A 27031-nucleotide genomic window follows, 5' to 3' on the forward strand; every position below is an offset into this window, starting at 1 on the left:
GGAAGTGGTGAATTGTTGAATAGAGGTCATTGTGGAAGAAGATGAAAAAAGTAAAGCAAAGGAAGAAGAAGAAGTTGGGACGAACACCTTAGTTGAAAAAGTTGACTTTAATACCATGTTAATAGGAGAGAGAATGAGTAAAGAAAGAAAAGAGTAAAAACTTATATATTGAAAAGTGAATTAAAACTAATAATATAAAGATAAAGATAAACTAACTGATAATAATAAGAAAAACTATGAATAATAACAAAATTAGTTATTTTAACAGTCAAACATTATGATTTGAGAGCTAATCTTCGTAAGTCCATCGTGAAAGGAAAAGCTAGATAACCATACATCTTAATTGAATGTCGTGGAGGGTGTCTCAAAAATTCAATGAACTTAACTCTTCCATTAAAGCTATCAAATCAGACTGAGAAGATCCTCCTTCTTCCATGGCCTGCCTAGCCAGCTGTGAAAGCACCTTTGCTTTGTTCCTCATTTCAATGGCTTCTTCCCCACTCATTATCCTCTTCACTGCCTTCTCCACTGCATCCCATGAAATATTATCTCCTTCCAATCCAATCCACTTTTTGGCACCAACAGGCACCCCAATTTTAAGGACTTCAGTGACCAACTTCTCATTGAAAAATTGGTCAGCAAAAATTGGCCAAGTTATCATGGGAACCCCAGCAGACACTGCTTCCAAGGTTGAATTCCATCCACAATGTGTCACAAACGCCCCAATTGCCTTGTGTTCAAGAATCAACACTTGAGGTGCCCACCCTCTTATGATTAGTCCCTTACCTTCCATCCTTTTCTCAAATCCTTCAGGTAACCATTCAACTCCATTTCCCTTGCTTTTCCGCACCACCCACATGAATGCTTGACCTGAAGCCTCGAGACCAGTAGCAATCTCTCTAACTCTAGAATCAGGTAACACTATCGTACTTCCAAAGCATACGTAAACAACTGAGTTGGGTTTCTTTGTGTCAAGCCATTTCAGACACTCATGCTCATGCATACACGCCTCCTTTCCTCTATTTGCCTTTTCTTCCATGTCCCTGTTGGAAAGAGATAAGGGACCAATATGCCATGCTTTTCTTCCAAGCACCTTGCTGAAAAACTCTGCATAGTCTTTCTCAAGTGCGTAGAAGGTATTCACCACAACCCCATGGCTTCTCAACTCTGATTCAATTGCTTCCTTCATCAGTTTGGTCATGCCCTTGTGCTCAACCATGGCATAAGATGCCAACGAGGTCCCTGCTATTTTGATCTCACCCGGAAGATTAGGAATGGTGAGTGACTCGGAATCGGAAGAAACATGGTTGTTAGAGCTGTAGAGTCCCAAACACGTTGTGGCACACAATGAGAAAAGACTAGTCCCGTGGAAGACGAGTCTAGGAATTCCAAATTTGGCGGCAGAATCAGTTGCCCATGGGAAGAACATGTCAGCAACAACGCAATTCGGACGCTGCTTGAGCAATAGTTGTTCAAGTGGCTCTTGTAGCAAAGAGGTGGCCATGAAAAAACGATGAAACAAATCTTGGGAAGATATTGAATCAGAAATTTCAAGGCCATCAGGTAAACCAGCCTCTGCAGTAGAGAAGTGGATAGTTTGGATCTGGATGTTGTTGTTAGTTTTGGCTTTTCCAATGGCTTTGGAGATGAAAGGTGCGTTGCTTGGTGTGGTGATAATGGTGGCCTTCACACCCTTTTCTGCAAATACTTTAGCCATGTCAACTGTGGGAATTATATGACCATAAGACAAGAAGGGGAAGAAGAAAATGTGTAGAGTATGATGTTCATTACTACTACCCATTTTTCTCTTTACTCACTAAGTATATCTCTGTAAACTTGGCCCTCTAGCTTCAATAAAGAGGAAATATATATAGAGAAGGCCTTTACATTGTGAGTGTCATATACCTTATACTGTAGAAAAGGACCCACATCAACACGATTAATGATACTTATTACAGTTTCATCCATTTAATACCCAAAAAAAATATTATTTTAATATAAAATGAAATATTATTTTAACAAGTATACATTGAAAAACACAATTTTGGTATAACACGATATAATTTTTAAATTATTTTATTTTAATAAAAAATTAATTCTATCTTCAGTTATAATCTAATTCAAAATTATCAACATATTAAAATTTTTATAAAATATAATATTTTATTCTACGAAATATTGTTAAATAGTTGTTTTTACTATTAAAGTGTAATTTTTTATTTATTTAATTAATATAGTTACAGTTTTTAATACATATATTTAAAATAAAGATATATTAACAATTTGTCTTTTTAAATAATTTTATTATAATTTTAAATATTATTATTTTAATATTTTTTCATATCATTTAATTATATTTTTTTATATATTTATTTTTAATCCCAATGCATTGGATTTTGTATAGAAGTTCGAAAATTGTAAAGCATCATTTCCCACGTGTATAAAGATAAGTGGATGGAGAGATACGGAGACAATGACAAGTTGATGGAAAGATACCGTAGACTACCCATCACTATAGTTGCAAAAGTGTCAGATACCTTATTTTTATAATATTATTTATTATTTATAATTATTATTTATGAATATTTATTATGACTTTATAATTATTTATATTATAAAAATAATTTTAATATTACGTACATAATTCTTGTGATTAATATTATTGTATTATTAAAAAATTTAAAACTATTAAGATTATTTGTATTCTTAATATTATTAATAAAAATATTTATATTAATAATTAATAATAATAATAATAAATTTATTTTTGGATATAGATTCGTAGGTAAAATTTATAATATTTATCTATGAATAAAATTTTTGAATAATAATTTGTAGATAAAATTAAATTTCCTTACATATTCAGATTCAAATGTGAATAATATTTGCAAACAATATTAAACTTACTTACATATTAAGTTTGTGGTAAACATTTGGTAAATCTAATTATTTTAGTGTTTGAAGAAAAACTTGAAAGAAAAATTAATCAGTATGAATTGGGAGTTTATGTTGTCTGTGCGTCAAATAAATTATGATAGAATGAAAGCAATGGCGTAAAATAACCAAGATATAATGAAATTAAATGGATGATGAAATTAAATAAATTTGTTTCTTGAGACTTAAAATAAGAAAATTAAAAAGTCATTCAATTTTATCAATATCCTTTTATTATTATTTTTTACTCATCTCTATATATATCATCTTAATTTTTGTATATTTAACCTACTTTTTTATTTCTATTTTTTTCATTTATTTTATTTCTCTAATAGTTCTATTTTTTCCCTAACTTATCTATTAGTTTTTTTTAATGTGTGGAAATAAATAAATATGTGATACATGGAAGAAAAATAAGTAGACGAAAGATAAATGGATAAGAATGAAGTTGAATTTTTAATTGCTTAAATGAAGAGAAATAAATGGAATATAAAATTTTAAAATTGCTTGCTTTTAATAACTTGAGAAAAGAGAAATTAGTAAATCGATAAAAAAAAACTATGGCTAGCATGGACCATTTGCTTATATGGTTTAGGGTGAACTAAAATTATTTATATATAGTATTTAGTAACTAAAATTATTCCATAAAAATTTACCTTTTTGTACATTCGTTTCTAACAATTATGTTACTTTGGCACTACCTTTAGCCATTAAAATCAATTCGAACTCCAAAATATTCAAGAAATGGAACAACATGGCAACAATATCTATGGCAAAAAATATTACACAAAAGTTAATCATCATGGTTAAAATTAACTAAATATTTTATATTGAGAATATCAAGAGGTTAAAAAAAAATCACTTGAAACAAATATTACAAAAAAAAAAGTCAATCTATCGATTCATTTGGCAGCAAAGTTGGTGTCTTAGTAGGAAGAGAGAAATGCTTTCAGCGCAAATCAAACGATAATGATAAGATAAGATAGGTTGGCTCGAAACCTATTTCTTTGAAAAAAAACATTAAAAATTAAAATTAAAATAGTTTAAAAGATTATTTTTTAATATTATATTATTTGAAAGATATAAATATAATACTATTATAACATAATTTATTAACATTTATAAATTAAGTTAAATTATCAATTATAATAGAGGAATATAAATGTAAAAAGGTAATAATTATTTTAATTTATTCAATTAAAGATATTAATTAATCAATTAAAAATTTACAAAATAATTATACAATTAAATATAATTTTAATATATATATATATATAATTTAAAAAGTATAAAATTGAAAAAAAAAAATTGGTGGGCCGAGCTCACCCTTTAAGCCCCTGTTTGGATTGGGAGGTGACACTGTAGCCGCAGACGGATCTGGGGTGCCACCCCCATTTGGATCCGGTCATGGTGGAGGGTGTGAGTGAGGGTGAGTTGAAAGTTGGGCCAAATGAGAGAGCTTTCAGAAGTGAAGAGAAAGGAGAGGGTGAGAGAGTGAGAGCCACGTAGGATAAGAGAAAAGTCATGTGTGCCCTTCACTTGGACGTATCTGGCCATGCATGAGGAAGTATTATGTTTGAAGCTTTTCAGCAAAAACATGCATGCACATCAGCAACAAGCACATGAGATTCCTCACCATTGTTCAGGAATCTCTTTGACCAAGTTCAGAGCTCAATGAATGCATGGTAAGTTGGTGAGAGAGTGAATGAGCGTAATAAAAGCTTCAGCAGCAATATATATGTCCTAACCAACCTCACAAAGCAGAAGCAATTCACTTGTTCACAAAGCACAACCTAGAGAGCTTGGAGGGTCGTGAGTAAGGATAGTGGTAGGAGAGTGCGGTTGGTTCTCGGTTTGTGACCTGAGGTGAGTTTCTGTGAATTTAGTTTCGTTCTTAACTGATTATGAGTGAAAATGAACGTTTGCTATAATCGATTATGTGGGAAAAAATAGTTGATTATCGATTATGCTCACGACATAATCGATTATCTGTAAAAAATTTGGTGGGATAATCGGTTATGGTGTTTTTTGAACTTGAAGTATAATCGATTATGTGGTATAAACTTGTGGATAATTGATTATGTCGTAATTTACAATGAGGTGATAATCGATTATGTTTCTTAATTTTCCAGATTTTTGGATTTCTATTTTTTGAACTAATTTTTGAATAATTTTTTTTTTCAGGCACACTTTGATAAATCTTAGTTGCATTGTGTTTTGATTTTGTTCTGCTCTCTTCAGGTATGTATGTTATTTTTTAAATTGTGTTTGGATGTTTAGTTTTATTTTGAATTTAATTTGTTTTAATTATTTTAAAGTACTTGTTAATTAGTTTATAATTTTAGATGTGAATGTTTAGGAAAATTGATTATCTAAAATTGTATATTATTAATGTAAAAATTTCATGAAATTTGAATATATTATTTTTGTGATATGAATTGAATTGAATTTATTATAGATTGAAATTAGAGATCTATTATTTTAAAATGTCTTTATTAAAAAGATTATAAAAATTATTACAGTAATTTTACAAAGTTAATAAATAAATTTATGAATGTATACATAGTAATTTTATTTTTTTAACTTTGAAGCTGTTAATAAATAAATTTTTTTAGTTAAATTTACATAATAGATTATTTTTTAGAAATTATTATTTTTACATAATGTAAATATAATTTTTTTAATGTTAGTTTTTAAAACAAATATTGTATTAATAAAAAAAACAGAAAAAGATTACATAATAAATTAGAATTTGTAATAATATGTGTACATATTTAATTCTTTATAAAAAAATATATTTATTTATTTGAAATGATTATTTTTACTTAATGAAAATAGAAATTTTGAATGCTATATTTTATATTTTGGATATTTTACGTACACATACCATAAAATACATATAATTTATTTGTCATAGTTTACATAAATTATTAATGTTATTACGAAAAAATTAAAACAAATATAGTAATAATTAAAAAGAACAGAAAAAGATTACATAATAAATTCGATTTTTTAATAATATATGTAGATATTTAATATTTTTTTAACATTTAATGCTTTATAAAAAAACATTTATTTATTTGAAATTATTATTTTTACAGAATGTAAATATAATTTTTTAATGTTAGTTTTTAAAACAAATATTGTATTAATTAAAAAAACAGAAAAAGATTACATAATAAATTAGAATTTGTAATAATATGTGTACATAGTTACTATTTTGAACATTTAATTCTTTATAAAAAAATATATTTATTTATTTGAAATGATTATTTTTACTTAATGGAAATATAATTTATTTTTAATTAATGATTATTTTTTAATGATTAATTAATATTTTATTTTCTTATTTATTTATATATAAGGGTAATTTTGTAATCTTACCATTTATACTATTCAAAATATATTAAAATACTCTCACAACTATCACATCATTCACACTTTCCAATAAACTTTCTTCACACATCCCTTAATCCAAACACCCTTAACTTTCTCGACACTTTCTTCCCACTTCCACCCTCAACTTTCCACTCATCCACAACCCCTAATCCAAACAAAGCATAAGTGTGTAGATCGATATTTGTAAAGTAAATTCTTCTTACACCTAATTTTTTAACCTATACCCAGCATAATTTTAAATTTCAAAATATATTTTTCATTCTGAAAATAGAAATTCAGAATTGAAAATTATACATTACATAAAAGTAATTCATAAGAGATTATTGTGTTTCAGAAAAATCTGAAAAAAAATAAGAGTCTCATGGATAAAAAAATTCAGAAACATATTCTGGAAAAGATCTCCCAAATATTTTTACATGTACCTCATTTTATTTAAAAATATTTTCATTTTTTTATACTAAAATTGGGTGCACCATATGGTGAAGTAAATGCCTATTTTTAATGAAAATATTATTTTTATAAATTTCCAAAAAATTATCCTTATTTTGGATTTGAAAATCCATAATAATAATTAAATCTAAAAATAAAAAAATATATTTCGAATAAAAAAATCTGGAATATAAAAATAAAAATGCATTATGGATAAAAGCTTCTAGAAATAAAAAATATATTCTGAAAATTAAAATTCGAAAATATTTTTGGATAAAAATTCTAGAAGTAATTTTTATTTATCTCCTTTTTTTTATAAGGTTATTTTCTTTATTTAAGAGTGAGAGTTTACCATTTCCAATTGCTGATTGGATGAATGTTGGAATTTGCCCCTATCACGTCCTATATTTTAACAATCTAGTCCAAACTCATAAATACAAAGGGATCCGTTTTATCATTTTTAAATAAATATGTACTTTTTATATTTTCAATAAATAATACATATTTCTTAATTTTTAATAAAATTATTCACTTCCCTCATTTTATTTTAAAATAAAATTTTCAGTAACTCTCTTAAAATAAATATTATGAAAAGTCAAGTTTTAAAACAGAAATATTAAATTATTTCTTATAAATAAAATATTAAATGATTTAGTTATAAAAAAAAATTCTTTTATTTTTTCTAAAATATTATTAACTGATGTTCACATATTATGATAAGATAATATATAATAAAAAAGTTCTTATTTAATGTTTACTGTATTAAAAAATCAACAATTAGAATTGTATATGTACATATCCGTCTTCCCATATCTAATTTAAGAAATTAGATATTATCTATTATATATATATATATTTATTTATTTAGGATAAATATAGTATATAATATTCTTATACTATATTAGGATCTTTGGTTATATTTTGTAAATTATCCGGTTAACATTTCTTTAGTTCAGAACTCTTTATAAACATAATGTATATGAAATTATTAATTAAAATAAAATTAGAATAATTAAATGTAATCTAAAATAAAGATTAAACTTTTAATTATTAAATAAATATACTACCATTCACAATATAATATGTGTTCATGTAATTATATCATTAAAAAAAGTACAAATTAAAACATTGACTAAAAGCTTACAAAGTAAAAAGGCATTAAATTTGAAGATTTTAAATAGTTTGGAAAGGTTTAGATTTTAAGTTCACTACAAAGTTTTAATTTATGAAAATAATTTAAAGAAATAATTAAATTATTCCTTATCTTTTCATTGACTAAAGTAATCAGGTAAAAGCTACATACCTCTAATTTAAGGTATATAATTACAAGAAAATTGTCATAGAAAGCTTTTTAAATAATCTTTTATTGAATAATTATATTTTAAATAATTAAATATACTGTCTCGTTAAAGTATTAGTTCACATAATAACACATTGTAATTAAAAAGATTTCATAATTATAACATTGACTAAAACAATAAAAAAGGTATAATGTAATTTCAGAAAGTAAATTTAGGATTTAGAGTTTATTATCTTAAACTACTCCAAATTTGATAATTGGGTTATCGTTTTCAAGCCGTTTACCCTAACTAATTTATCAAATTTGTGAACTAATCCAACTCATTTTTTTAAAAAATGAACAAATTAAAAAAATAGTTTAAAAAATAACTTTTTTATGCTATATTATTTAAAAAAGACATATATACAATATTATTTTAAAATAAATTATTAATACTTATAAATTAAGTTGAAATTTTTAATTATAAGTAACACATTTAACATGTAAAGGTAATAATTATTTTAGTATATTAGAAATATTAATTAATCAATTAAATATTTAGAAAATAATTTATACAATTAAAAGTACTTTCAATATATATATATATATATATATATATATTTTGTTAAAAGTATAAAATTAAAAAAAAAATTGTGAATCCATCCACCAACTCACCCTTTGTTGAGTTAGGTCAAAATGGACGTCATCCTTGTAATCGACTTTCCAATGACTTTTATTCAATAAAAAATACATATATTCTTATAATTTTTAAATAAATATGTACTTTTTATATTTTTAATAAATAATATTTTTTTTTACTTTTAATAAAATTACTCACTTCCCTCATTTTATTTAAGAATAAAATATTCACTAAATCTTAAATAAAAACTATGAAAAGTCAACTTTCAAAACATAAATATTAAATAATTTCTTATAATTTTTTTAAAAATTATTGAGTTATAAATATTTTTTTTTATATTTTTCCTAAAATATGAAAAGATGCCTATAATGGAAAATTGTTATTGGATGTTTACTATATTCAAAAATCAACAATTGCAGTTTCATTAAAAAAATATACCTATGAAATAGATAGTGAATTAAGTTATGGTATTTTAAAAGGAATTATATTTGTTAAAATTTAAGGAAGAGAAATGCATATTGAAAAATGATACTTTAATAACTCAAACTTTCAGTTGTATACAAGCATATTGGACTCGTATTCTGTATAACCTTCTATGTAATAAGTTTAGAAATAAAATAAATATATATAATAAAGAGTAAATTATAATTAAATTATATGAAATATATTAAAATAATAATATTAAAAGTTGAAATATAGTTATATAAAAAAATTAGAGTTATTAATGTATTTGTTGCCCTATATAATGTGATAAGCATAGCCATAGATATCAAGTCCTGTTCTTGTATTTGTTTCTGTGCAAAATCTGAATAATATCTTACACAGCTGCAGTATTCAAGTGTGAAAGATGGCAAACAAAGATGCTTCTTTACACATATTTTTCTTCCCTTTCCTTGCTCATGGCCATACGATACCATGCATTGACATGGCCATACTGTTTGCTGCAAAAGGCGTTAGAACCACCATAATCACCACCCCACTCAATGCACCAATCATCTCCAAAGCTATAGAAAAAACCAAAGAGATCAACATCCAAACCATCAAGTTTCCTAGCACTGATCACACTGGTTTACCCCAAGGATGCGAACACGTTAGCACACTCCCTTCACTGCATTTATTGCCAGCCTTTCATAAGGCTACCACGTTGCTGCAGGAGCCCTTTGAGCAATTATTGCGTGACCAGCATCCGAATTGTGTTGTTGCAGACATGTTCTTCCCATGGACAACTGATTCTGCTGCCAAATTTGGAATTCCCAGGCTGGTGTTCCACGGGATGAGTTTCTTCTCATTGTGTGCTTACGAAGTAATGAGGCTTTACGAGCCTTACAACAACACTTCTTTTGACTCAGAACTGTTCCTTCTTCCTAATTTTCCTGGCCAAATCAAAATGACAAGGTTGCAGGTGGGAAGCTTCTTTAGGAAAAATGATGTGGAGGCAAACAGATTTTGGAAGCAAATCCATGAATCAGAGGTGAGGAGCTATGGGGTGGTTGTTAACAGCGTTTATGAAGTAGAGAAGGATTATGCAGATCACTATAGGAAGGAATTTGGGAGAAAAGCATGGGCTATAGGCCCCTTGTCTCTTTGCAACAAGGAGAAGGAGCCAAAAACATATAGAGGAGGAAAAGAAGCGTGTGTTGATGAAATGGAAAATGCATGGTTAAAGTGGTTGAACACGAAAACAACTGGTTCAGTTGTTTACGTGTGCTTTGGAAGTATGACAGAGTTTCGTGATTCTCAGTCTCGAGAGATTGCTTTGGGACTTGAGGCGTCAGGGAAAGAGTTCATGTGGGTGGTGGGGAAGAGAAAAGAGAATAAAGAAGATCAATGGCTACCCGAAGGATTTGAAAAGAGAATGAAAGAGAAGGGAATGATTATAAGAGGTTGGGTACCTCAAGCGTTGATTCTTGAACATGAAGCTATTGGAGCGTTTGTGACTCATTGTGGATGGAATTCAACCTTGGAAGGTGTGGTGGCTGGGGTGCCTATGATCACTTGGCCTGTGGGTGCTGAACAATTTTACAATGAGAGGTTGGTGATTGAGGTGCTTAAGATCGGTGTGGCTGTTGGAGCTAGAAAATGGAGTCACTTTGTGGGAGATGAGGATGGTGACATAAAGTGGGATGCTGTGGAGATGGCTGTGAAAAGGGTAATGGAAGAGGAAGAAGGAGAGGCCATCAGAATCAGAGCAAAACTGTTTGCTCGTATGGCAAAACGGGCGGTGGAAGAAGAAGGTTCTTCCTATTCAGATTTGGATGCCTTGCTTCAGGAGCTGGCCTCCCTTTCCCATTAACAAGCTTCAAATATAATGAACATTCACTTCTTCATGTCATATTTGTTGCAAGAAAATGAAACATTAATCACCAAAAACTGAATGAATAAGCTACTGAAACGAAAGTCTCCCAGATGGCTGGTTTTATTTGATTGAGACATTTCGTCAAATAGTTGATTTTACATTTTGGGTCTTTCTGTTTTTATGTTTGGGCCAAGCCCTTTTTTATTCTCACAATGTGTATTTAAGGACTCCTTCTTCCTGCACCTCCATAAGTTCTTTTGGCACCCCCCATAATTTTTTGTATTCCAAACATGTCCTTCTATAATATTTTGGATTACGTAATCTGAAAGTCTTTTTTCAAATTCATAATTACTTTCTGGATTATATAATCCATAAGCATTTTTTCAGATGCGTGATTGGTTTTCGGATTATATAATCCATAAGTCTTTTCTAATATGAGATTAGCTTCTGGATTATGTAATCCAGAAGCCTTTCTATTTCAAAATTCAATGTGTCATAACATGAGGCAATGCATCCTATTTATAAGAATGGGTGTCTTGGAAAACAATATGAGACAAGGGCATAATGGGCATGAATGAGGGGCGGCCTAGGGTTTGACCTAGGTCAATGTCGCCCCTTAGTTCTAACTTCTATAAGCTAGGGCTACATTCCTTCCCTAAAGGGCTAGACACAAGCTAAAATGATAAGCACACCTTCATATTATGCTAAAAGAACCCTATTCTACTGAAATTAAAAATAAAGATGAAATTAAAAATAAAGAAACTAGCTGATGCTCAGCTCCCATGGCTTGGACTCTACTTCTTGTGATCCTCTAGGCAAGACTAGGCGCCGAAGCATTGACTAGAGGTGGGTCCTGACCTAGCCCTAAATCTTGGGTCATGCTCCGAGTCATCCTTTGGGAAGGCTGAGCTTGGTTAGTGGGTGTGCTATCTCTCAGGTCCTCATCACATGGGCACAAATATTCTTAACCACAATAGATTGTTTCAGTAGGCACACATGGATTCATCTTATGAAAACTAAAAGTGAAACTAGGAATCTTCTACAACATTTTTTACCTATGTTAAAAGCTAGTTAGATTAAACATTAAAATCATTAGAATCGATAATGGAAATGAGTTTTGTTTGAAGGAATTCTATGATAAGAATGACATTATATATCAAAACTCCTGTAACGAAAGATCTCAACAAAACACTACAGTGGAAAGAAAGCACCACATATCCTAAACGTAACCCACACATAATGTTTCAATCCAACTTACCTGATCTTTTTTGGTCTTTTGTGTTTTGCATTTGATTAACCACTTACCTTCTCCTGTAATTCAAAATAATTTACCTTTTGAACTTTTGTAAATAAATGCAAACTTGATATTTTTTATATAAAGGTTTTTGGTTGCTTGTGCTTTGCTTACACTCTTGAAAAAAAAAACAGGCACAAACTAGACCCTAAAGCATGTAAATGCATTTTTCTTGGTTACAAGCAGGGAACTAAAGGCTATATTGTTATGGATGTTGGATCTAAGGAAATTTACATGTCTAGAAATGTTATTTTCTATCAAAACGTTTTTTGTAATTTGAGAGATAAAAATATTCAAATTGTTGCACAAGAAGGCAAAGATTTCATGAGATATGTAAGTGATAACACTATCCTACTTGAAGTCGGGGACCATACTGAAGAGTAGAGATATAGTGAAAACAACACAATGCATGATGAACTAAGGCAATCTACTAGGAGCAGGAGAGCACCTGCCTACTTAGAAGAATATCATAAAATCATGGTTGCACCGTATCAGAATCTGAACAAGAAGACACTATATCCTCTTAAATATGTTATTTCATATGAAAGATTATCCCATAGGCAACTAAATTATATTTTGTGTATTTCATCACAAACCGACACAAAGTTATGAAGAGGTAAAGAAATATCTTGAATGGATGAAGGCCAAGGAAACTAAAGGCTCTTAAATCCAACATAACCTAGGAAATCACGGATCTTCCTAAAAAAAATCATCAAGTGTAAATGGGTGTACAAAATCAAGCGAACAGCCGATGAAGAAATTAAAAGGTACAAGGTGAGACTCGTTGGAAAGGGTTATATGCAACGTGAAGGGATATATTACATGGAAACCTACTCGTCGGTAGCTAGACTTACTACCATACGGAGCATCCTTGCAATTGCATCTATCATGGATTGACACCATGAGCAGCTTGATGTAAACAATGCATTCTTGCGTAAAGATTTGGAAGAAGACGTTTACATGGACTTGCCTCCCAGGATCATCACTTAAAAGGCACATCAGATTTTTTGTCTAATGAAATCCTTATACAGTTTGAAACAAGCCAATAAGCAATGGTATGATAAGCTTACTACCTTCCTTTACACTATTAATTTTGTTCACTCAAAAGTTGATAATTCCTTGTTCATTTGAAAAACTAAGACTTCTTTTGTAGCTTTCCTCATGTATGTTGATGATATTTTGATTGTGGGAAATAAAATGAAAGAGATACAAGCTGTCAAAAGTTCCTTGAATGCAACTTTTGAAATTAAAGACACGGGGCACCTAAAAATCTTTTTAGGTTTAAAGGTTGCTAGAACGAAAAAGGGCATCCATGTTTGCTAAAAAAATTATGCGCTTGAGATTTTGGCAGATGTAAGCATGTCAAATTCGAAATCTGTAAGTACACCCATGGTGAAGAAGAATGATAAACTCTTTGATCAAGATTTAGTTGTGCATGACATCTTCATTTATCGAAGAACCATTGGATGTTTGTTATACTTTTAAACACGAGACCCGATATCAGTTTCTCAGTGTAGTGTCTTAGCCAATTTATTCAAGCTCCCACAAAACTACACCATCAAGTTGCACAAAGAGTTCTAAGGTATATAAAATCCTCTCCAACACAAGGGTTATTTTATCCCAAAGATACAAATGTTCAGATCAAAGCTTTTAACGACTATGATTAGTTGTAGAATACATGTACCTGGAGAGGTGTAGAATACTTGAGTACCTAGAGAGGTGTAGAATACTTGTGTTAGTAAAGGCTCTTAAACGGGTTGCTTCAAAGGACTGGACGTTGTCTAAAACTTGCGTGAAACAATATAAATATTGTGTGTACTTCTCTCCCTCTCTCTGTCTTTTATCTTTTAGATATTGTATTTGTTATGATAACTTTTCTAGTTTTACTCAAATTGAGCTCATGCTCTATTCAACCCCCTTTTAGAGCCAATTGTACCTTTATCTCTCGAATGTGGGACTATAATTATCCAAGCACCAAGTGGTTGTTCAAGCATTGGACAATTTAAGATTTGAAGTAGAATCTAGAGTTAGTGGCTTATTACAACAAGTCACGTCACTTCAGGGATAGTGTAATGCTTGAGCGACGAGAAAGTTAGTGTTGATTCTCTCTCACCAATGGTATTTAGGGGACCAAATGTTGGTTTGGACAATCAAGTGAGAAAGATGTTAAACCAATTATCTTTTCTCTAGGATTTTGGTCGCTCAAGCGAGATATGTCATAATAATTCTCTTTCCCGTAAATTTGGTATCACTCAAGCGATATGAATTCGCCCAAGTGATGATTTCACAACTTTGCAATGAGTATTTCCCTATTTATTGAAGACATGTCACTCAAGGGAAGGTAGTTTTGCTCAAGCAATATATCTATGTTTCCTATGGTATATTGTACTTGAAATGTATGTTTTGTAGACACTATATATAATGATTGAATGAAATGCATATGATATTTATATATTTGTTGAGATAGTATCTGATGAATGAATATACATGATATTGTATATTATGTGCATACTTGGGATGATGTTGTGACTAACTGTAGTTTTATATAGTACAAGAACTCGTTAAGGAAAAAGAAAGATATCATAACTTCACTAATAGTCTAACTCACAAATATTAAAATAGTAGGTGGTGAGAAAATGAGTGAGATCTAACAATAGCATTATTTGACATACGCATAAGCACTGCAAACCATGAATAAGAAGCAATTGGATTAAATTGAGTTGATCTAATCATTCGTACAACCACATAAGCTCAAAGTTACCATTATAAATAGAAAAATATCCTAGGATACAAGGTATGAAAATTTTGATCGTGAACTAGCACATATACTCGAACCTCAATTATCTTGAATATCAAAGTACAATCGCTGGTACTCCTGATTCATAAAGAACCAAGAACACCAAGAACATTCAAGCGTCAAACAAGAATATCAAGAAACCTCTCCCTAAAAACTTACAAGAACAAAATATATATATATATATATATATATATATATATATATATATATTATAGAAGTATGGCTTACATTATGCAACGTTATTAGAAACAAAATGTTAAAACTCGATTAAGTTACTATTATAATACAATATTAAGTTATTTTAATGAATAAAAAAATCCTATTAATTTATTGTCATTGAATAGAACTAAAATGTGTTGTATTATACATTTTTTTATGCATTCATTATTTAAAATTAAATAGAAGTCGGTCAAAAATTGATGTTGAAATAAATATGTAAGGCAAATTATAAGACTAAAACTGATATAAAGATGGGGGTAATATTGATGGCAAAGATGGTCCTAGGCAAGCATATAAAGTACGTATGATGGACATGATCGATCATCATATTATTGCAGAAAAGTGTTTGTACATGGAGACATCAAAGCGGTGTCGATCTCAAATCCTGAATTAAAGAGTCGAAATCGGAGTAAGAGGATCCTCCTTCCTCCACAGCTCGCTTTGCCATTTCAGCAATCTCCTTCGCTCTGTTTCTAATCTCCTCTGCTTCCTTCCCCACCATTATCCTCTTCACAGCCTTCTCTATAACCTCCTTCTTCACAGGCTCCCCTCCCATCATCCCAATCCACGTTTGCACCCCAACACTCACTCCAATCTTAACTATGTCCGTCAAAAACTTAGCATTGTAAAATTGCTCTGCGTACATCGGCCATGTCACCATTGGTAGCCCTGCACACACTCCTTCCATGGTTGAGTTCCATCCACAGTGACTCACAAACCCCCCAACCGCTTTATGATCCAAAATCATCACTTGAGGTGCCCAACCCCTGATGATCAAACCCTTTCCTTTATCAACCGTTCTTTCTTCAAACCCTTCTGGAAGCCATTCCAGATTCTCACTCGATCCTTTCTTCACAACCCAGACGAAAGCCTGCTCCGAAGCCTCCAAACCCAACGCGATTTCCTTCAGTTGCGCATTGGGGAAGCTTGTCATGCTGCCAAAGCAAACATAAACAACAGAATTAGGTTCCTTTGAGTCTAGCCACTTCAAACACTCGTGCTCGTCAATGGCTGATTCATTTCCTCTATGTACTTTTTCAGCACTCTCCCTGTTGGACAAACAAACTGGTCCCAAGTGCCACGCTTTTCTTCCAAGCTCCTTCCTGTAATGGTCTGCGTAAACCGGTTCGAGTTCGTAGAAGCTGTTGGCAATCACGCCGAAGCTTTTCAACTCCGAGGCGTTAGCTTCTTCCAGAAGCTTGGTGAAATCCTCGTCGTGCTTCGGGGTCTGCGGAAGCTGCATCTTGGTGAGCGTTATTTCCCCCGGGAGATTCGGAACCACGAAGGGCTCGGTGTACGAGGAAACCTTGTCCTGCGGCTTGTATTGTCTCACGCACGCGGACACGCACAATGGGAAGAATCCCAATCCGTGGAACACGATCCTAGGAATCCCGAACTTGGCAGCGGAGTCCGTAGCCCATGGGAAGAACATGTCGGCGATTATGAGGTCAGGGTGTTCTTGTTGCATCAGCTGCTCCAGTGGGTCCCGCAGAAGCACGGTGGACTTCAAGAACGGGATGATCTGCATTCCGGTGAGCTGGTCGGAATTCTCGACACCTTCGGGTAAGCCAGTTTTCTCCGGCGATGGGAACTTAATGGTTCTGATGGCGATGTTGGTTTTTCCTATCGTTCTTGAAATGAGTGGCTCGTTGAGGGGAGTGGTGACTACGGTGGTTTTGACTCCTCTTGAGGCAAAAACTCTAGCGAGCTCAATAGAGGGTATGATGTGACCATTTGCGAAGAAGGGGAAGAAGAACACATGAAGGTCACGATCCTGAATACCCATGGTGGGTCTGTGAGGGGAAATTGTTTTGCTGATAGTGCGAAACTATGGTGATAACTTGGTTCTGGTTATAAAGGAACAGCACGTACTAGAGTGGAGAAAACCGCGTTTTTCACGGGTAAATATTAAATTATCATTTTCTTATTCACCTCATGCGTTATATTCTGATTTTTTTAGATGGATATGTTCCCCACGGGATCCTCGAGCGTATATATAAAAGAATATTGTTACTTTGTTATTTTTTTTTTCATTTCATAATTAAATATATTATTAAATAATATTTGTAATTATCAAAAGAAAGTTAAAAGAATAGCATTATAAATACATCACAGCTTTTTGTACTAATATTTCACATATTATAAGATGATTTGTTGGAAAAAAAATTAATTAAATACTCGCTCGTGATGGAACTATTTAATTAAACTTTTATTAAAGATAAATTAGTCCATTTTTCATATTATTTCATACTTCCATAGAATCGATTATGGTACCTTAGGAAACGTAAATTATTAGTTGATTTTATAATTTCTTTACTAGTAATCACTTATCAATTTCTTGTTCAGTAACAATATATACTGTACAATCCCGATACTGTCAAGAATTAGGCCGACGAGTTCTGCTAGGAAGGAAAAGCAGGTTTAAGCTCAATCCTACAAATTCTCATGAAATAACATCATAAACGATCTCCTCAATGCTAATAAATATCCTAATTTGCTTGTACAATATTTCTGATTATATCGCTTAAATACTTTTAGGAAAAGTTACCGTAATATGACAGGTTAAATCTTGGAGAAATCAGAGTCCAAGAGTCAAGTTCATGAGGCCTTATAAATAGACAACCACTCCAGGGAGTATCTCAACTCGCTTTTTTTACATTATATTCACTATATACACAAATATTTTGTGTCTCTTACTGACTTGAGCGTTGGATTGTAATCATAGGAGGAGCCCTCACTCGTTCTCTGGAAGCTGATCCACTAAAGCTTGAAGGGCGGATTCCGATTGACCTCGAGCCGACAAGAACATTTGGCACCCACCGTGGGGCCCAATAAAATGGTTCCCACAACCATTCCCATTATATAAAAAAGATACAAATCATGAGTGTTGATCAAGAGTGATCAAAGGCTTTGAAGAATCCAAATCCAAGTGTTTGATGCAAGGCTGGAGTTGCTGCTGTGTTTAGGATAGGATCTGGGTAGTTTATTTGTGTAATCCACTCTTTGTTGAATCTAAAGCTAATGTGTTTTAAAACCTTTTTGAGTTTAAAGTGTTTTTCAAACTAAGTGAAAAACAACATGTTGTTTTGTCGAAACAACCGATTGTTTTGCTCTTGGGTGTTTTTGAAAAGGTTGAAAACTGTTTTGGTTTGTTGACTTGCTATCAAATCAAAACAATCGATTGTTTCGTGGTTTCAATCGATTGTTTCTTTGAAAATCCTAACAGAAATCTGTTTTGTTAGTTAAAGTGTGCTTTAAATGATTTCCAACTGAATACGTTCCTCTATTAAATGCTTTGACCAATCTTTGAAAACTATAAATAGTTTGTTTATGTTTTATAACATACAAGAAAAATATATTTGAGTTTTTCAGTTGTGAAAGATTTCTTTCAAGTTTTGAACATTCACATCAAGCTTTGGGTTTTCTCAAGAGAGAGTGGAATAGGATTACATCTGTATTGATTTCAGATTTTCAGTAAACAAGTGTAATTCGTTCTGAACATTTTGTAAATTCTGGAGTTTTTGCCAAGGAGTGTTGTGTGCTCTTGAGGTTGTCAAGATCAACATTCTTGGTGTGTGTTGTGCCAAAGGAAGTGTGTTTCTTAAAGGGTTTAAGGTCACTTCTTTGGTGGTTTGTGTGCAATCTGTTTTGATTGCTTAGTGGATTGCCCAGTGGCTTCTGGGGATTGGATGTAGCTCTTGGTTTAAGAGTGAACCAGTATAAACTGTTTGTGTATCTCTTTCTTCCCTTAAACTCATTTAAATTCAGTTGTTATTGCTTTGCTGGTATAAACAACCGATTGTTTCGAAGAAACAACCGATTGTTTTTCTGGTGCTTTGCTGTTTCGTGCTTTATATCTTGGCTAACTGAATTTCTGATTGAGTTTCATACAAAGGATTTTGTTCTAGCTGAAAAAGTTTTCAAAAACCCCCTTTAAACAATTCACCCCCTCTCATTTAAGGCCATATATTCTAACAATGAGGACTAGATAGATGCCTGCCCCCTGAAGCCGAAGAGGTTTTCACATTACAGCAGGTAATGGAGACGATGCATACATTACAACACGAGAACGAGGAGTTGAGAAGACAAGTTGAGAAATTCCAAGCCACTCAGGAACGCCTCCGTGAAGAGTCTGCGGTAGAGCAACAAAGGTTAAGGGACGAGGCCGAAGCCTCTAGACGACTGATGGAGGATGCTATTCGGGCACATGAGGAGCTGCAGAGAGTAAATGGGGATCTAAGAAGGACATTGATGACTTTTTACGGCAAGTGCACCGCGTTTGTCAAAAGTAATAATTGTCCCTAAGGACGGATATCGATCCCACAAGGAACAGTGAATTACCAAGTACAATAATCGCTAAATATAAAAACAGAACAATTAAAAGAGTTTTGAATTAATTGTGTTGGCACTGATCAATAAGAAAACAGACAAAGAATTAGTTGTTTCAATTGGAAAAATAAGGATTAGTTTCATCTCTCTCACTCTCAAGTATTTTGATTAGCATATCAATATTAAGTTCTTTGATTGAAATTGATGCCCATATAAAAATCATTTATATCGATTCCTTGCATATAAAATCCTTAAGAATGTCCCCTAACTATCGATCCCTCGCATAATTATAAGAACAACTTAGAACGAAGCTCAGACGTTTAATAGCAATTAACATTTCAAGTCTATTCCTAGCACTCAAATATGTTAAGTATTGTTGTTTAGGTCCGAACCCTAAAAATACCTCCCGGTCAGATTTAAGATTCTCAATTTGTCATGGAAAATTAAAAGTAAAACAACAATACCAATAATAAATCAAGAACTGAATATTAATATATAAGATATCACCTCAATAGATAAGAGTTTGAGCAGATTACTCCCAATCCCAAAGGGTAGAATTAGCCACGCATACTTCTAGTACCTTCCATTCTCCAAATTGGGTTACAATTCACTCTATGGTGTTTTCCTCTCAATCTGGCACACTAAGGTTGAGCTTCTAGCCCTATATTTATCCTAGTTTTCTAGGGTTAGGTTGTTTATTGTGTCGCGCTAATGGGCTAAATGATAAAACATAAAAAAAAGGCCTAATCTTTCTTTGCATCTTTTTCCATTCTGGGACCTTCTATCTTTATTTTTTTAGCTCAAATCATTCATCTTTAATCCAAATCTCCAATCTTCCTTAGAAATCTGCAATTAACGCCAAATTTGGGAATAAAATACTCTTATTCAAATAAAGATCATAAAAAATGTAAAAAGGTATAAATTCATAAATTAGGGATTATTTTATATCTAAATTAGCAATAAATCCTCATAAGTGCCTATATTTTAATATGAAATATTACTGAAATTAGACACTTATCAGACATTCCGAGGGAGGACGGATGCAAGACCTGCGGACCAAATTCAAATTCAAGAAAGATGGCGAAGGGATCCCCGTCTGTTCTCTCCGGCCACTATGGAAGAACCAATTCCCCCACATTACATGACGCCAAAAATGCTTGTTTTCTCAGGCCTTGAGGACCCTGAGACGCACCTCAAAGCTTTTCAAGCCCATATGCTGAATTTGGGGGGCTCGGATGCCATCAGATACAAAATGCTTCAAGGCACCTTCACCAGGACCGCCTTAAAATGGTTCAGCGGCCTTCTGGATGGAACCATCCACTCATTTCAAGAGTTCTACCAAATGTTCGGTGAACAATTCGCGGCCAACATCATCACACCACCAAGGATTGCCGACCTTTTTGACATCAAGCAAAAGGAGAGCGAGCCGCTGAAGGAGTACCTAAACCATTTTTGTGAAGTATCAATATACCTCTAGAACCCTCAGGACGAGATGGTGGTGGACGCGTTCATAAAAGGTTTGTGGGTGAATCCTTTCAGCGAATCCCTACTCAGAGAGAGACCGATGTTAATGACGGAAATCAGGGAAGGAGTCTCAATTCACACAATAACCGAAGAGGTCATCCGACGAAAAAAGTCAAACGAAGGCAGGACGAAGGGAGATACAAGGAGCGGATTCGAGAAGCTCAGTCGAGATCGACCGAGACAACTGTCAAGCAGTCGGATAATAGGTATGTGCCCTATGTGGCTCAAAAGGAGAACAGACAAAGAGATACACCACGATTACCACCGCCTCCACGTTTCCTACCATAGAAAGTGAAGTCATCCTACAGATTTGGAATGCTTCAAATCTAAAATTTACTTTAGTTAATTGTTTAATGTTTTCCATCTATATACACTATATTTTGTGTTCTCACTGACTTGAGTGTCGGAGTGTAATTGCAGGTGGAGCTCTCCTCATCCCAGAAGATCGGTTCGCTAAAGCTTGGAGGTAGCTACCAGCGCCTCATCCAGTTGGTCGACCGAGTACCAGAAGGGAGACTAAAAAGAGCTCATCCAAATGGCCGACCGAGTACCAAAATGGAGACCAAGAAGAGCTCATCCAGTTGGTCGACCGAGTACCATAAGGGAGACCTAGAAAAGCTCATTCATAATCCGACCGACTTCGAACAGGCGAGAACACATTAGATGGGGGAATCATCCCAAGAACATCATAAACGGCCTCGCCAAGACTAATAAATACTCTTATTTGCTTGCACAATATCCCTGATTATATTGCTTAAATACTATAATTTGCTTGCACAATATTCCTGATTATATCGCATAAATACTCTGATTCACTCGCACAATATCCCTGATTATGTTGCATAAATGCTTTGATTATATGACAGAAATGTTTTGTTCTCAATACATGATATCCATATATATTCAAATCTTAGGAAAAGTTACCGTAATATGACACGTTAATTAGGGATGGCATAGCAGGTCAACCCGCCTCGCATAGGTCCGCAAAATGTGGGTCGGGTTGGCCCGCCCCGCAAAGTGAGTGCGGGCTAGACTTTTTGTCCCGCCCCGCATAAGGGCTGGCCCACATTCAATTTTTTTATTTTATTTTTTTTAGAAATTCAATGATTTTTTTTTTACTTTTTCTCTTGAAAAATTGTCATAAAAAACAAAGACATTAGGATTAATACAACAATAAACATTAATTGAATGTTACATAATCCAAGTATCAACCTTCCAATATTCTTAACTTACCCACTACCTAACATATCCACTATTATTTATAATTACGTGAAAAATATCATATATGTATTTTCATCCCCAAAACTAGACAAAAAAGGAGTCTTAAGGAAATTATAACTCTAATGACCCTTGTAATTTTCTACCCCAAATGAAAAAGGAAGGAAAACAAAACATTTACTCCACTGCTGCCAAAGGCAATTTATTTTTTTTTGGTTTGTGGGCTTGCGGGCCAGCCCACCCCGCCCCGCTACTGGCCTGCACGAGCCGCGAGTTATGCGGGCGGGCTAATGCGAGTTGAAAAGGTGAGCCCGTCCCGTGTTTTTACTAGCGGGCCGCGGACCGACCCACTTTGCCATCCCTAACATTAATGCCTGGAGAAACTAGAGTCCAAGAGCCAAGCCCAGGAGGCCTTATAAATAGACACCATCCCAAGGAGTATCTCAACTTGCTTTTTTACATTATATTTACTATATATACATAGATATTTTGTACTCTTACTGACTTGAGCGTCGGAGTGTAATCACAGGAGGAACCCCCACTTATTCTCTAGAAGTTGATCCACTAAAGCTTGAAGGAAGACCACTGAAAATTCATTCATATTTCGACCGACCTCGAGCCGACGAGAACATATACCAAACTAGATATACAAATCTTGCGCCCAAAAAAATGTGCGGAATTAAGGTTTCGACCAAGATCTGTGAGTGGATGGGGGAGAAGAAACTTAAAAGTTAGGTTATTTTGATATAGAAAAAGTGATTATAGATGATGTGACTGAAATATAAAAAAAAAAGTATATAATTAATTTATTTATTGAAATATAATTTATTTATTTTTGAATTAAAATAAAAATGAATATTTTTACATAAAGATTTATATATTTATTTTATATATTTGTGTTTGAAATTTTAGTTAAAGAAAAAAATTATAATTATTTTTAGAATCAAAATAATATAAATAAAAGAGTACATTTTAATATTTAATTTTAAAAATTCATTTGTTTCTGTAGAAAAAATGTATATTAGTTTATAATTAAAATTTGGATTAAATATATATTTTTATCTGTATTATAATGCAAAATTATTATTTTTTTTAGTCGAAACTTTTTAAATCACGTAGATATTTATAATAAAAAAATTATTAGAATGATTTTTTTACAAAGAGAACATATTATTTTTTTTAAAATTGATTCTTCAAAAACATATTCTGCAATATATTACGTATATATATGTATGTATATATAATTTCTAAAAAAATCTATAAGAAATTTAAAATAATATATTATATGCCATATTATAAAATAACTATATTATTTAATTGATTCTTCAAAAATATATTTAGTCCTCTTTATTTTGTTTTAATTTTTATAATATATTTTACTTGTAATATTTTTTATTTTGAGCTTCTCTGATCGGAAAAAATGGCAAACATTAAAAAATAAAATGTACACATTATAAAACCATTTTTATATTTTATTTTTATTTAGTATATATATATATATATATATATATAATTTCTACAAAAATCTACAAAAGTTGAAAATAATATATTAATAGCATAAAAATATATTTCAAGATTCAATATATCACAAATTTAAACACTCCAAAAAAATTATTAAATATAGATAAGTTTAGAAAAATAATAATTAATTACTGTATTAATTAAACTAAATATTATTATAAAAACTAAAAAAATTATTAATTTAAAATACTTTCTATTATTAATAAACATTTTATAAATTGATATTTACCACCTAGTTAAATTCTATTGGTAAATAAAATTTTGATAGTTAATTATATATAAATTTAAAGACTACTTAATAATAATAAAAACTTTTTAGACAATAATAATTTTTGTAATTTATAAAATAATATCTAAATTAAATATAGTGATAACTTTTTTTTTTCTAAAATTAGTCTTTATTTAATTATTATTTTAGTGAAAGTGAGTGTTGAAATTTTCAAATAATTATTGAGAAAAAATTAATTACACGATGTATGTTTACTTTGTTGTTATAATAAAAAATGAATTACTATTAAAAATTTAATTGAAAAGTATTACTTAAATTTATATTAAAGTTATATAAATTAATTGTGTTTTATGAAGGATGATTTTGACAAATGAAGTTGATGAATTTGACTTTACTACACTTTGTACTGATCCCACTGCATACCAGAAAATCTGAATCTTCAACTCTTTCCAAACATGCATAAGACCAAAATGACAGAACACCAAACAATAGAACCATTTCTCTTTTAAAGGTATTCAATTCCAGAAGATGAAGAGATAAAGGAAAAGATAACATACTTTTATGAGTACATTATCATACTGAACAAAATGTTCCACTGGAGAAATAACAACAAAATTGAGTCATTCTCGTTCCTCCGCAACTAATTATTAGTTAAAACTTTAATAACTAGTTAAATATTAATTTATAAATTAATTTATAAATTTTATTAATAATATAAATTATTTTAAATATTAATAAAATATAACTTTTAAAATAATATCTAATTTAATTAATGTAATAATTAATTAGTTTTTATTTAATATTTTTTGTAATGATATTTAATATGATTAATTAAGTTCAATAAAATTATATAAATATTCTAAGTAATGTGGTAAATGTTGTAATTAAGAAATAAATATTAACGTTGTTAATTTACACATGGTATAATTTACAATCCATACACAACAATATTCAAAAAATTAATCTTAGGAATTTCAACTTATAAAATGATTAGATTATTGTATTTGAAAAAAGAAGTGATTTCAATAAAGCTGTACAAGCTTTTGTAATAAGAAAACCAATCCTCTTGACTCTTTTGAGTTAACGCTTAGTGAGTATTATAAAAACAAGAAATCACTATATAAATATGAGTGGGAGTTGAAAACAAGACATAAAAGAATTTGTTTAAACCATTAAGGGTTGAGTGAACTCTGGAAGACATAGTGTAGTAACCTGTGGTAAGTGAAATTTTAATTCTATAAAAGCTTGCTTTGTTGTATGATTGTAGGGAAAAGGTGATTGTGAGATAGTTGCGAACAAATTTCCTATAAAAACAAAAGAGACCAAGGAATCGGGTGAACATGATTGAGGCCAACCAGTAATAGATTTTCCTTTGTCTATATTAGGGGAAAACTCCTCTGGAGGAAATTATATGATCCAAATAGTTAAGGTAGCAAAACTGCATTTAGATAACTTAGCAAACAATTCCAGAAAATTCTAAATGAATTAGGTGATCTTGAAATCTAGGATTGTAGTCCAATATGTCATTAAAATATAGTAAAACAAATAGTCTAAAATAAGGTTGAAGGAGGTTATTCATAGTTTCCTCAAATATCAAAGACGCATTGGTCAAGGCAAATGACATGACCAGAATCTCATAGTGTCCATTTGATATTTTGAAAGCCATTTTGTGAGTGTCATCGAGGTTGAGTCTAATTTGGTGATACTCTGAGTATAGGTCAATCTTAGTAAAAATTGTAGTTGAACCTAATTCATTTAGCAATTTATCAATGATAGATATGGAAAAATAGTCACGAATGGTGACTACTTTTAGGGCTCTATAATCCACACAAAGGGGTCGTCTTTTTTTATGGGTAGGATCGAGGAAGAGAAATGACTTGTACTAGGTTTGATGAAACGTTCCTAAAGCATCTTAGCAATGAGGATATCTTTTTAGAGTGGGGTATTGATATAATTTGACATTAATCGGGGTAGTGTTACAAAGGAGAGGGATGTGATGTTCATGGGGGTGTTGTGGTGGTAGGCCATGAGGTGGCTTGAATATGGCTTGATATTGGCGCAGGATGAATTCTATGGTAAAAGGTAAGTTATACAGAGGTGAAGAGGGTGTTTGTAAACTAGATTCGAGTGAAAGAGGGGGTGGAGAAGTAGGCTCAACAGGGAGTAAATGTGGGGAAGCCATGACGTGGGTAGATAATATTTAGCAAAATTGATGTTAACTATCTTAAGTAGGTGTAGGGTTTGTGATTTAGGGTTTAGGGTTTAATCTGCTTAATCTGCTTGAATAAGATTAAGGGTTCACAACCATTCGATCCCTAAAATCACATTTGTTCCCTTTATGGGTAGAAGGTAAACTGGGATGGTGAAAATAGGTATTTGGAGGGATATATCCACTAAGGGACAGATGCCCTGACAAGTGATGAAAGCGTTATTGCCAATCATTATGGTGAAAGGTGAGTTGGATTGAATGGATAGATGTAAATAGTGTGCAATTAGGAGAAAAAAAGATTAATCAGTAATGAGATGATTGTGGTGTAGCCGTTTGAACTACCTAGGAGCCTTTTCTTTCATGTGAAAGGACACCATAAATAAATCGTTGTTCATGAAGAATATGGTAAAAATAAAAATATTGTTGACTTGTTGTTATCAAGAACATATTTAAACGGGTCAACGAGTTAGATTAGTGAGACCGACTCATGCAAGTTAGATTACTGAGACCGACTCAAATTTTTTATTAGTACTCGTCATTCCTGTTGACGATTCGTCTATAGTCCGAGTGTAGATAGTTGTTAAGCGGTCTTAAAAAACTTGAAGGACATCTTCTAGATTTTTGGATTGAAGTCTTGGAGGCATTTAATAAAAACACCAATATTAGGTTTTTGCTATATCTACCAATAAGTAATGGGCACTAAGAGCATAAAAC

General features: G+C 31.7%; 3 protein-coding genes across 3 annotated transcripts; 1 reads left to right on the plus strand and 2 right to left on the minus strand.

Annotated features, from left to right (window-relative positions):
• Nucleotides 1-219: 219 nt before the first annotated feature.
• LOC137806415 (scopoletin glucosyltransferase) lies at nucleotides 220-1893 on the minus strand. The gene has a single exon (XM_068606530.2). The coding sequence runs from the start codon at nucleotides 1799-1801 to the stop codon at nucleotides 365-367; it is 1437 nt and encodes a 478-aa protein (XP_068462631.2). The 5' UTR covers nucleotides 1802-1893; the 3' UTR covers nucleotides 220-364.
• A 7635-nt stretch (nucleotides 1894-9528) lies between these two features.
• On the plus strand, nucleotides 9529-10974 carry LOC137805784 (scopoletin glucosyltransferase). Its single transcript, XM_068605708.2, has one exon. It carries the CDS (start codon nucleotides 9529-9531, stop codon nucleotides 10972-10974), a length of 1446 nt encoding a protein of 481 aa, XP_068461809.2.
• Nucleotides 10975-15528: 4554 nt separating this feature from the next.
• Nucleotides 15529-17160, minus strand: LOC137806416 (putative UDP-glucosyl transferase 73B6). The gene has a single exon (XM_068606532.2). The coding sequence runs from the start codon at nucleotides 17071-17073 to the stop codon at nucleotides 15649-15651; it is 1425 nt and encodes a 474-aa protein (XP_068462633.2). The 5' UTR covers nucleotides 17074-17160; the 3' UTR covers nucleotides 15529-15648.
• Between the last annotated feature and the right edge of the window lie 9871 nt (nucleotides 17161-27031).

Source organism: Phaseolus vulgaris, chromosome 3, assembly GCF_051622355.1.
Source record: "Phaseolus vulgaris cultivar YP4 chromosome 3, ASM5162235v1, whole genome shotgun sequence".
Lineage (NCBI taxonomy): Eukaryota > Viridiplantae > Streptophyta > Magnoliopsida > Fabales > Fabaceae > Phaseolus > Phaseolus vulgaris.

What these genes read in the sequence shown, in the direction of transcription:
- LOC137806415 (XM_068606530.2), bottom strand. Translation starts at nt 1,801, where the DNA reads ATGGGTAGTAGTAATGAACATCATACTCTACACATTTTCTTCTTCCCC.
- LOC137805784 (XM_068605708.2), top strand. Translation starts at nt 9,529, where the DNA reads ATGGCAAACAAAGATGCTTCTTTACACATATTTTTCTTCCCTTTCCTT.
- LOC137806416 (XM_068606532.2), bottom strand. Translation starts at nt 17,073, where the DNA reads ATGGGTATTCAGGATCGTGACCTTCATGTGTTCTTCTTCCCCTTCTTC.